This window comes from Macaca fascicularis, chromosome 7 (assembly GCF_037993035.2).
Source record: "Macaca fascicularis isolate 582-1 chromosome 7, T2T-MFA8v1.1".
NCBI classification, from domain to species: domain Eukaryota; kingdom Metazoa; phylum Chordata; class Mammalia; order Primates; family Cercopithecidae; genus Macaca; species Macaca fascicularis.
In genome coordinates this window covers 3,252,567-3,265,364 of record NC_088381.1, presented here as the reverse complement: position 1 = coordinate 3,265,364, position 12,798 = coordinate 3,252,567, and the positions used below count along the sequence as shown (strand labels likewise).

General features: G+C 48.9%; 1 protein-coding gene across 6 annotated transcripts in view; it reads right to left on the bottom strand.

Annotated features, from left to right (window-relative positions):
• The window catches only part of ATP10A (ATPase phospholipid transporting 10A (putative)), a 182,847-nt gene extending 170,325 nt beyond the window's left edge, over positions 1 to 12,522 (bottom strand). For 5 of the 6 annotated variants that reach the window (XR_012414681.1, XM_065547640.2, XM_065547642.2 and 2 more), the window contains exon 1: positions 11,864 to 12,522. Coding sequence is in view for 4 of the 6 variants with exons in the window: in XM_065547640.2 (XP_065403712.1) it covers positions 11,864 to 12,312 (449 nt within the window). In the remaining 2 variants the exon portion in view is untranslated. Of the gene's footprint in view, positions 1 to 8,379; positions 8,564 to 11,863 lie in introns of those variants that run through there. The other variant, XM_073995296.1, reaches the window with a different exon arrangement.
• Positions 12,523 to 12,798: the final 276 nt, after the last annotated feature.

The window sequence follows — 12,798 nt, the reverse complement described above, 5'->3', positions numbered from 1 at the left end:
CTGAACAAAGGATGGAACTTGGAAGCTACATTTACCTTTCCTGCCCCTGACTTTTTAAACTGTTGTTAGAAGTATACAAAAACAAAAGGCAGGACACCATAGTAGTGAAATGTTTTAAACTCTGCAAATGACTCAGTTCAAATGTGCGGTGACAGCTTGGGTTTCCTGCCGTTTCGTTAACCCCTCGTGTACTGGATTCTTTTAGAAGCAGTAGTTTCCATGCCAAACATCACTTCTTGGGGGAAGCAAAGCAGACAGAGGCTGGGGAGGGATGAGTAGGGATCTCTTGGGGACTCCCCCGAACTTGGGGAGGAAGCCTTGTCAGGCCTGGCCTGGCCCACGCTGAGGTCTGTTCGCACCCCAGGACCTTTCTAGAAAAGTCCTAGATGCCTGTACAAGAGGCAGATCTGATGCTGAAACAGAAATACGGCAGACCCCTGAGCGGATCTGAAGTTCCCTACTATGCAAAAGCTCACGGGCCTCCAAAGCACCCACTAAGCTCCTTTCTGAGAAGACTCGCATGGAGGCGTCTGTTCCAAGGTTCTCCATTCCTGCCACAGGTTGTTTCCTTTTGAAAACCAATACTCACTTTAGGTTTTTTTTTTTTTAATTGTTATAACTGTTGATAAGCAAAAATGAATCAAATACATCATTAAATGAGCCAATGAATTTAACTCCTTTTATGTTTTCAAAACAAACCTTCCTCCAAAAAGGTTATTATCAAATCCAATTTCATTTACAATATACGCCACATTGTCATTTAAACAAAGAATGCTTTAATTTTACCATTTCCCCAGAGTGCTTCTTCTAGTGAGGTACATTTCTCAGAAGACATTTGCGCCAATAGAGGGTATCTCTGGATGCTTGGTGGTCCTTAAAATTCTCAATGGGGGTCAGATCTATTCCCAATATTTCAAAATTCTTTCCAAAAGCTGTCCATTTACTCATGGTACAAGTACACAGCTAAATGACACCTAAAGTTCTTTAGGCTTGGAGGTACAACTCAGTGTCTTAGCAAGGTTGACAGGCCAGGTGTAGTCCCAGTATTTTGGGAGGCTTGAGGTGGGAGGATTGCTTGAGGCCAGGAGTTCGAGACCAGCCTGGGCGATATTGTAAGACCTCATCTTTAAAAATAAAACTATTTTAGAAATTTAAAAAACTGAGGAAGTTTATTTTGATCAAAAGATCTTAGTAGTAATAATGATAGCAGTAGTAACAGTAATAATAATGAGTTGCAACTAACCTTTTCAAATTCTTACCTGCCTGCCTGGCATTGCATTATTTCACGTATTCCTCACAGCACACCAGAGGCTGCTATCCTCTCTCTTCCCCTCCCTCTAATTAAATGCCATTCTCCCTCCTGTTGAATGCCACCCTCCTTCCAATTTAATGTTATCCTCTCTCCAATTTGATGCCACCCTCCCTCCAATTTAATGCCATCCTCTCTCTATCCTCCCTCCTATTGAATGCCATCCTCCCTCCTGTTAAATGCCATCCTCGCTCCAAAGTAATGTTATCCTCTCTCCTATTGAATGCCATCCTCCCTCCAATTTAAATGAGAACACTGGGATGAAGAGAAATGCATTCTGCCTAGCATCCAACTGCTGGCAAGGGTCTGACCTCATTGAGGGTGTTGGGGCTCAGGAACCAATCCCCCAAAATATGGCACTTTGACGTGCTGAACGGAAGAATCCTCAGCGGCTCTCTAACCACCCCCCAACCCCACCTCTCAATCCTCTGTCTCACCCAAAGCCCAAGATGAACTCCTCTGAAGTTCCCTTCTCTCCCTAAAATCCAGACACTCCAAAGAGGAAAACAAGTTTGTATTAACTGAATTCATATTGTGGGAAGAAAAACTGAAGTCTGTCAACACGGCTGGACAGGCTTTTGTCACAAACCAGTGTGTGCTCTGCAGGCCTGAAAGCCTGTGGCCCAGACTCTGCTGTGTTCTTCAAGCACAGTGAATTCCCCTAAAACCCATTTACTACTCCCCTAAAATCATCCCCACTTCCCATCTCCCTTTCCCCTAAGAAAGAGGGTATATAACCCTCCATACTCCACTGAGATTGGGCAATCATTCTCCTACAATTCTTCTGTGCTATGCATGTTAATAAATGTGCATGCCTTTTCTCTTATTAATCTGACTTTTGTCAATTGATTTCCAGCAAACATTCAGAGGACAAAGGAGAAGTTTTCCTTTAGGCCCTACAAGGGCGTTTTCATTGTCTCTAACTTAAAATGAGGATAAAAATTCTTAATTGCCTAATAAAAATAGGTTGGTAGGCAAAGTATTCCAAAATACAGTATCCCCAGTGGAAAAATAACCACAAGGTATGTGCAGGGGAATTCGTACAAACTGCACTCCGGGAAAATGCAAAACAAGTAAACACAGAAAGTCAGGCTAAGAGTCTTCTAAAAAAGCAGAAATCAAAATAGCTCTTCATATTTCCTGTAAGTTCTGTCACTGTGCTAAATATGGCAAGGTGAGTCTTATACAAAGGTGCACAGTGGGCTCCCCTGCTGCAGGAGTTCAACAAGAAGCTGGAGCACCACGTTGTGACCAGCAGGAGTCTAACAGTCACCCTGCCCCTTCTCAACCTTCCCAAAACGTGGGGAAGCCCTGTCTTTAAAAGGTTCTTCCAAACATGCTTCTCAGTGAAGGCCTGACTGGCCTTTGGGAAAGGCAGGTGGGGGCATCACATATCAACCAGCAAACCCGGCTGTGAGTACCAGTGCCAGGGACACTGCCAGTCACTGTGATTGTTAAATGTCTGCCAACACATCGGAAAGGAAGCACTCCCCCCTAGATGAGACCCCTGACCCCTACCTTGCAGGAAGGATGGAACCTGAGAATTGACAATCATCACAAAGAATGACCATTAAATGAGCACCATGCAGGCCATGGGACAGCACCTGGGAACAGACGGGTGGGGCTTCAAAGGCCACTGAAAGGTACAGAAGAACTGCATTAAAAATAGTAAGACCTGGTGGAATCCAAAAGAATCAGCTAAAACAAAACAAAACAACCAAAAACAAGACGACTTGTGGTTCCAGTGAGCTATGATTGCACCGGTGCACTCCAGCCTGGGCAACAGAGTGAGACTCTGTCTCAGAAAAAAAAAAGACTCGGGAGACAACTTGATTGGTTCCTACTGACCAAAGAAATCAATTACAATAATAACTACAATGAACCAAAACCAATAAATTATATTTAAATCTGCAAATTCATAATAATATTTTTTTTAGAAAAGTTATATAGCCCGCAGGAGAAGTGGTTGATTCTAGAGCTGGGGCAGCCAAAATAGATGAGCCCGGAACATCCCATGTAGTCAGAGAGAAAGGGGGAGTCAAGAAAGAAGAAAGGCTGGGGCCTGTGAAGGACAGGAGAGCCAACCTAAAAGAGCTCCCAAAGGCCACAGCTGGAACAGTGTGAGCAAAAGGATCAATTACATTCATATCCACTGATCATCCCCAGAATAAAACAAATTTCCATTAGACTACAATGACATCAGTCAAAGAGTATACTAATCAATGAGAAAGAAAAGCAGCTATTCTAAGAATTCTAGTTAATAATAGAGAAGGAATGGGGGGAAAGAAAATTGCTTTTAGACCATATCACAATAATTACTACAGACTTCATGGAAATAGGATTACAAGCGCATACCATCAGCAACTCTACAACAACAAATTATGTAACTCAATGAAATGGACAACTTCCTAGAAAGATACAACTATCACAACCGACTTGAGAAGAAAGTAAATCTCAGCAGACTCATAACAAGTAAATGGGTTGCAATAGTAATTTTTAAAACTCCCCACAAAGAAAAGCCCAGGCTCAGACTGAAGCTATCTTCAATGCTGAATTACTCCAAGAATTTAATGAAGAATTAATACCAAATCTTCACAGAATCTTCCAAAAAAGAAAATAGGCCAGGCGTGGTGGCTCATGCTTGTAATCCCAGCACTTTGGGAGGCTGAGGAGGATGGAACACCTGAAGTCAGAAGTTCGAGGCCAGCCTGATCATGGTGAAACCCGGTCTCTACTAGAAAAATACAAAAATTAGCCAGGCGTTGTGATGTGTGCCTGTAATCCCAGCTACTCGGAGGCTGAGGCAGGAGAATCGCTTGAACCTGGAAGGCGGAGGTTGCAGTGAGCTGAGCTTGCCCCATTGCACTCCAGCCTGGGCAACAAGAGTGAAACTCCGTCTCAAAGAAAAAAGAAAATAGTGGAAACACTCCCCAACTCATTCTATGAGACCAATGCAGTACTTTTCTGATATCAAAACCAGACAAAGACACACACACTGCCCCCAATCCCAAATATCACATATGAATGCAAACGCAAAATTCTCCAACACATTCTAGTCAATGGAATCCAGCAAAATATAACAACAGATCTGTACACACCATGACCACATAAGTTTTATCCCAGGAATGCAAGATTGGTTTAACATTTGAAAATCAATCAGTGAGTATATGTCATATTAATTGAACTACACATAAAAGCCACATGATCATTGCAACAGACATAGGAAAAGCCTTTGGCAAAATCCAAAATCCTTTCATGATACAAAAACACTCAATAAAGTAGAAACAAAAGGGAAATTCCTCAACCTGATAAAGAGCAACTATAAAATCCCACAGCTTGAAATCTCGATATTGATTAAAACACACACACACACACACACACACACACACACACACACACACACACAGAGCTAGCATCATACTCAATGGCAAAAGAGAATGCTTTCCCCCTAAGATCAGTAACAAGAGGAGGATATCCATTTTTGCCATTCCTATTCAACATTATACTGGAGCTTCTAGGCAGGGCGATCAGGCAAAAAAAAGAAATGTAAGATACCAGGTTTAAAGGGAATACGTAAAACTATCTCTGATTACTGATGAATGGTTCTATATAAAAAAGGCTAAGGAAGCCACCAAACAATTATTAGATATAATAAATGAGTTAGCCAGGTGACAGGACACAAGACCAACATGTAAACATACTGACCAAAACTTACAAATGCATTAATGGAAAACCGTTTAGATCTAAATAAAGAATGTGACTTAGTGAATAGTTTTGTACTCATGTTATTTTCTTGGTTTTTGAAAATTATAGTGCAGTTAAATGTTCAAATTAAAAGAAGGTGGGTAAGGGGTATGCATCTGTACTATTTTTGTAACTTTTCTGTTAAGTCTAAAATGATTTCAAAGTAGAAAGTTTAAGAATTTTAGAAAGCTAATTGGTTACTGATACGGTCTGGCTCTCTGTCCCCAGCCAAATCTCACCTTGAATTGTAATAATCCCCACGTGTCAAGGGCAGGACCAGGTGGAGGTAACTGAATCACGGGGGCGGTTATCTCCATGCCGTTCTCGTGATAATGAGTGAGTCTCACGAGATCTGATGGTTTTATAAGTGTCTGGCATTTCCCCTGCTGGCACTCATTCTGTCTCCTGCCACTCTGTGAAAAGATGCCTTCTGCCATGATTGTAAGTTTCCTGAGGCCTCCCCAGCCATGCAGAACTCTAAGTCAATTAAACCTGTTTACTTTATAAATTACCCAGTCTCAGATATTTCTTCATAGCAACCTGAGAATGGACTAAAATACAGTTAGCGTTAGAAGATGTTAGTGATCCAATATCAAGCACTTATTTCTCTTTTACTATATAGGCTGGACCACTGCAAAACCAGGTAGTAGATGAGGGGAAGTGTCTCTTTATAAAAGTATTTCCTATCATAAATTAGGACACCACCATTTTACAACCTCTAATAAATCAATGGATATAGGCAATGATCATCAATCACTGTCAACATCACAAAAAGACAATTGAGCACACGTGTCTCCTAACGGGAGTGCAGAACGCCACCTACGAATGCGGAGACCAAAACAACAACAACAAAAATTCAAACCTGAGCCTGAGGAAACGCGGAGGAAGTGTGCGGCCCGCCTACCGACGCACAGGAATTACAGTAGAAAAGAACATGTTACCTGAAACCACACAGAATCATCAGCAGTATTCAGGCCCTGGAACACCCCACAGGACAAATCACCCAATTTCTTCAAAATAAATTGCAAGGGAAAAAAAGAAAGAGAATATAGAGTTTTCTGGGGGAAAAGTCTATAGATTAAAAGAGACTTAAAACATTTATCAGCCACTTGCTGAGTAGGCCTTCTTTATCGCTAATTCAAACGTACACATTGAAATGCACACATCCCATTTATGGGACAAGTGGAGATCTGAACACAGACTGAGTATTTAACAATATTAGGAAAGCAGCCCAGCACACTGGCTCAGGCTTGTCATCCCAGCCCTTTGGGAAGACAGCTGGATCTCGGGAGTTGGAGACCAGCCTGGGCAACACAGTGAGACCTTATCTCTATGAAGTTTTTAAGAAAAATTAGCCAGGTGTGGTGGTGTGCACCTGTGGTCCCAGCTACTCAGGAGGCTGAGGCAGGAGGATCACTCGAGGCCAAGAGATGGAAGCTGCAGTGAGCCGTGATCACGCCACTGCACTCCAGCCTAGGCAACAGAGCAAGACTCTGTCTTAAAAATAATAATTTTTTTTTACGTATGATAATGGTATTTACAGTTTAGTTTTAAGAAGAGTCATGCTTTTCTAAAGACAAATACCAATGCATTTACAGGCAAAACGTCATGATGTCTGGAATTTGCATCAGAATGACAGAGGAGGAGGGAGTAGGTGGGAATACAGATAAAATAATGTTAGCCATGAGTTGCTAATTGTTGAAACTGGATGATGGTACATGGTGGTTTGCTACATGTGCACATTTCTATGTATGTTAAATTTTCTAGAATAATTATTTTAATGAGTCCTGTTGTTCTTGGGGTGGGAATAGCAAGTAAGGTAATAACTGTGAACACGGGATCAGAGCAGTGTAGATCTGGGCTCAAATCATGGTACTGCCATCCCCTAAGAGCGTGACCTTAGGCAAGCTATTGAACCTTGAAGCCTCAGTTTCCTCATCTGTGGAATGGGGATGTGGAAATGACATGATCGTTGGGAGGATGAAATGGAATTGTGCATATACAACATTTGGCTCATATTAACAAGCAGAAAAAGAACTGCCTCACGATCCAGCCTGCCTTTGGATGACAACCAAGGTTTTCGGAAAAGAAATGTTCTTTTTCCACTGCAATGTGACCTCGTGAGCCCAGTAATATATGACATGTAACAGGTACCAAAAACTATTTCCAACAAACATGTGAATGGCAATGTTGAAATAATATTCCGCAAGCGCCCAGTGCTCTAACCTACCTACAGGAATGTCAACCCTGCTTAAGAAGAACTGGCATGGTCCCTGCACGTTCCTAACTCCTGGGTCTTGTCCTGGTGTCTCTGCTTTTGCAAACCTTTTACTCAAATGACAGAGATGCTGTGCTTCCCAGGGGAAAGATGTGTTGAATGCTGGCCTCTTGTTGCATTAAGAGGGAGGGATGGAGGGAATATGCCCCGAAAGAGCCAAGGACGCTGCAGAGGAAGACACGAGGCTCACCTGGAAGGGAAGGGAAAGAGGCACGGAGGAGGAGTGGGAGAGGGGAGACGAGAAACAAAAGCCCCAGCAAAAAAGAAAACAAAAGGTGGACTTTGTTCAGTGAGAATCTCACCATCTCATCTGCTCAGCTTTTCCGAAACAACAAAGCATGAAGGGCGGGGGACACAGATTGGATAAATAACCCTGGTGGACTGGGAAAATGGAGTGAAAATCAGAGTGAGGGGAAGAGACCAAAAGTAGGGCAATTCCAGAATAAGCAGAGAACACCTCCTGACTACCTGTTTCCCAAAAGATGACGGAAAGACACTGAGACACCGCCCTCAGACCCAAGCACAGAGCCCAGAAGATTCAGGGAAAAGTCGCCTCCGGTTATTTCCTGTGGAAACACTGCTGGTTACATCATCCTGGAGACAGACACTGAAAGGTGTCAATAAGGTTATATTCAAGTCATCACAATGGACATATAAGCAAAAGGGAGAAAATTGAAAAAAAAAAAAAGATAACAATAGCCCAGGCAGGCTTTGGGGGAGAGAGGAGGTCACTGGCCCAGGTCCTCCTCCAGCAGCACCCTTGCCAGGCACACTCCATTTCTGGGAGCAGGGCGCCAGGTCTGCTGATTGCAGGTTTCCCCCCAACCACTGCTGTGGAAGAGGTGGATGAGAGTGCTTTCTGCAAGGCACACAGTCTTCCTCTGATAGGAGATCTCTGCTTCCTGCCTGCAGAACGGCCCGCCACTCTCCCAGCCTGGGCTGAGTCCCTGCGCCCTTCCCCTTCCCCTCTCCTCCCCCAGCCTGGCCCAGCAGGAGCCCTGAGGTTACTCTGCTGCCCCCTCAGCCCTCGGCCCCCAGGGATACGCACCCTGTTCCAGCTGCACACTCAGTGTTGGACACCGATGTCGGCTAAAGGGAAGTCCGAGCCCCACGTGAAAGCCGGAGGCCCCAACACCCTAGACTCTCACCAGGGCTCCCTGAGTGGCAGGGTCTCAAGCGCAGGGAGCCCCTTTCTTCCCACCTAGGGCTGTGGGAAGATGGCTTCTCTGAACAGCCTTAGCCAACACCGAGGTCCATATGACCAGAGGGGCTTCCCACACCCTCCTCATCCCACTGGACCACAGCCTAGTGACGCTGGGTGGGTGGGCCCTTCCCCTCCACAGGCACCACAGGCAGGACCTAACCCCCAGAATCACCCCGCGCTCCTCCAACCTGCTGAGTGTGGCTCACGAGGGTTTTCCTAAATAGCGTGTGAGATCCATGAGGAGAAAATGGGTTCAGAAGGAGGAAACAGAGCACTGCTCCTCAAGCATCCTGGCCTAGGAAGCTACATTTCTAACAGGCTCCATAGGGGATTCTCACAGAAAGGGGCCCAAGGATGGTGTCACTGAAAAACAGCACATAAAGAATCACATAAATGATGACACACTACAGGGAATCCACATACAAGGGAATGTCCAAGAAGTCACTTCTGGGACAGTGGCAGCAGGTAAGACTTCTAGCTAAAGTCTGCTCATCCTCTCCGTGAACAATGCGTTGCATGCTTGGACCGACACTCCTATACACAGCAGCTAGAGCAGCAACACTTGGAGGAGGCGCCACACAAAACAGACCTAGACAGTTCACAGTCCTGCTTCTGATCTTCTCTGCAGTCAACCAAAGGCACTGCACGGACCTTGGCCTGACAAGAAGTCATTTCCTTGGCTCCTCTGTGCTGGCTGGGTGCCAGGTCCCGAGAGCCAGGGCTTCATGTCGATGCTTCACCCCAGTGTACCCTAGAACCTGTTCTCTAGCTCTGTGCCCTGACCCTGTCAACCCGCCGCCCCCGATCTCTCACTGCAGCACTGGGCCTCTGCCCCACCTTGCTTGGCAACATTTTCCCGGCCTCACATCACGGTCCCTGACTCTTGTGCTGCGCTGGGAGGCCTCACCTGACATGGAGCCTGCATCCCAGGGCTGGGAGCCCCATCCAGGACTTCACCTGGTAGACATGCCCTGCGGTGCCATCTGTCCCTACAGTAAACTCTGGGTGAAACCAGCCTCCTCCTCCTTCTATTCCCAGGGCCTGGCACCACCTCTTACAGCCTTTCTGGGACTGGAAGAATTTGACCTGCCTTCCCAGGGAACAATAAACAGAAATGGGGCATTGGGGCCACTGTCCTCAAGGCAGCTGGGAAGTGAATGAAAAACACTGACAGTTCCTTCACTAGGGAAAAAGACAGAGTCTGAGGGAGAGTTAGGATGCCTGGAGTCAAGGGCAGAGTGGAAGGGGACGGGGACATACATGAGTGTAGTCTAAGTGGAAGCTGAAGTTTCAAAGTCCCATGAAGCCTTACAAGGTCATAGAGGCAAGAGAATAGCTTTTAGATCCCAGCCTCAGTTTCCTCATCTGCAAGATGGGTGTGATAGTTACTGTAAGGATCAAGTGACATAATGGGTTCAAAACACTTTGCCAACCGAAAATAAACTATATTTCTCCTGAGGCATAAGTATTTCTAAAAAGGAGGCTACAGGAGTTTACAGGCTCAGTAATAACAGGAAGTGGTATCTGTGCAAAGGCTTAAAACTGTTGAGCCCCAGCAGGGCTATGTGGTGGAGGCCTCGCGCGGGGGACACTGAGGGCATTTGTGTAAGGGGTGCCACTCTTGTCGCTGCTCAGGCTTCTGGTGAACAGGTGCCAGGAAATCCCACAGCCCGCTCCAATGATGGTGACGCTTGCTGACTGGCCAAAGGGCAAGGCTTGGGAGCAGGCAGAGAGGTGTTTCTGAAAGTGTGAGCCATCATGTAAGAGTCACCTGCACACTAATCTAATACATTCCTGGGCTCAATCCCAGGCCTGCTGAGTGAGACACTTTGGAAAACTGTTATTTTAACAAGCGCCTCCAGTGACTCTGAGAAAAGTTTCACACGAGCACAGAAATATTCGAAAAGCTGTGCAGTCGGGAAGACCTGGGTCAAATCTGAGTACTACGACCTTGCTGCTGTGTGACACTGGGCAGGTTTACTTAACTTCTCTGAACCCGTTTACTCTGTTTACATAAATATGGAGCATAACCACTGCAGTGTTGCTGGGAGGGAGAAAGGCACTCAGCTACAGAGGCACACATCCATGGCTTCATCCAAGCCATGAGTGCCTGTGTCTAAGGCATTCATGAATGCCTGCCTCTAAGAGGCAAGAACCACTGTGACCCTCCTCTTTTAGGGGAACAATCTGCCACTAAGAGGGAATAGGGCTTCCTGGGGTCTCCCCATGCATGATGGAAGCCAGATACCGCTAATGTTCTATTCAGAAGCCCATCTCAGTCCCTGTACCAGGGTCAAGCAAGGTGAGGCAGGAGGTAAGGATGGGCTGAGCGTTGGAGGAAAGCTAAGACGACCCGCCTTTCTCAGGGACAGGGCCTTGAGGTGGTCCAGGCTGCCGCACACAGCTCCAAGATGGATCTACCAAGGGGCTCTCTTGGGGTGGAGAGCATAAAGGCTGAAAAGGCTGCAGGCCTCTGGACAGGCCCGCCCGAGACTCTAAAACTCAGGGAGGGAAGAGCAGGAGAGGTCCATCGCAGGGTCACCCCAGTACTGCCTGTAGCAGGGCTCACAAACCCCCCATAGCCTCTTTCCCCGAGGAAGCAAGTTAAGATGAAAAAAATTAGGCAGGCAGCTATCGGGCGGTGCCTGGCTGACGGCTCATGGCTCACAGTGGAGGATGGACACTGCTGTTATTTTCCCTGCCCGGGTACCTGAGCTGTGCCAGGCACATCAGGACTTGGCGGCAGTTTCACTTTGCTGCTGTCCCGAGCCGAGCTGTTATCAGACTGAGCTCTACTGTCCAGTGCCGGCTGTTCCCAGACCACTGTGGCCGGCCGAGGACTGAGGCAGGGACTTGGTGCCGGCTGTTCCCAGATCACTGTGCCCGGCCGAGGACTGAGGCAGGGACTTGGTGCCGGCTGTTCCCGGACTACTGTGCCCGGCCGAGGACTGAGGTGGGGACTTCAGGCCAGGGGGCCAGGCTGGCTTTCCCTGCCTTTCACTTCAGATGGGGGCGGCTGCGGATGAGGATGTCCAGCGGCCGTCGGTTTCTAGCCCTGGGATCATTCTGGCTCCGACACGGAGTGACAGGGGATTCCCCACGCGTCCCCGTATCCAGGGCGTCCCTTTAGCCGCGGCCGGGGCGCAGAGGGGCCTTGGCGGCGCTGTGGCTTCGGCTGGCCCCAGGTCCCGCGCAGCCGGGCCCTCCACCCTGAGTGGAGCTGCCCTCCAAGCACCCAGCCCCTGCCAATCACCGCGCCCAACACCAAGTTCCCGGGGCGCCCTGCCTCGGGCCACCCAGCGCTCCCTCGCCCGCCCGCCCGACTCACCTGCTGAAGACCCGGCAGCCCAGGTGGTTGATCTTGTGGTCGGAGCGGTGGCGGCTGTAGTCCTCCCATAGGTCCCTGAAGGCCGTGATGGCCAGGATGAAGAGCACCGGCGCCAGCGCCAGGCCGGGCTGGAAGGCGTTCACCGCCGGCACGAAGTTGAGCAGCGCGATGAAGACAAAGTACACGTTGGCCGGGCGGTGGAACTGCTCGAACAGGTTCTTGGGCAGGAAGGACAGCAGCGTGTACTTGGTGGTCTTGAGCCGGTTGTCGGCCAGGTGCTGGGTGCACCCGCGCCGCCGCCGCCGCTCGCCCTTGGCCGCGCCAGCCGCAGGGTCCTCGGCGCCCGGGGGCGGCAGCAGGTTGGAGCGCACCGTGCGCGTCCTGCCCTCCCGGCGCCGCCGCCGTCCCGGAGGCCCGGGCTCCTCGGTCCCCGCCGGTTCCCGCTCCATGGCCGCGTGTCGCCGCGCCCGGCTCCTCCGCCACTCACGCCCGCCTGCGCCGGCCTCTTAGGTGATCATCACTCGCTGCCCGGGCAAGGCGGTGCGGGCTCCCAGCCTGCGGGACGCACGGAGACCGCGGTCAGCGCGCCCGGCCCGCGCCCAGTCCCGTCCACTCCCGTCCAGCCCCGCCGCCCGGCCGCAGTCCCCAGGGCGCAGGCTGGGCGGGTGCCGCACAGGGCCCCCTTGTCCGCGCCGCCCGCCCCCGGCCCGGGTCGTTTCCGCCGCGGTGGCCACGGCCCCGCCCTCGCTCCGCGCCCGGACTGGGCCACGCCAGATAGCGGGAAACAAAAAAAGCCCGAGCTGGAAACTTCAGAGAGGTTTAGTTTCGTTTCCCAGAAGCATCAGTCCGGTCCCAAAACACTGCAAACGCGCGCTGGCTGCAGCAGGAGAGAGGAAACCGCCGCGAAGCGCGAGAAAAGGCGCCCCGTCCCCAAG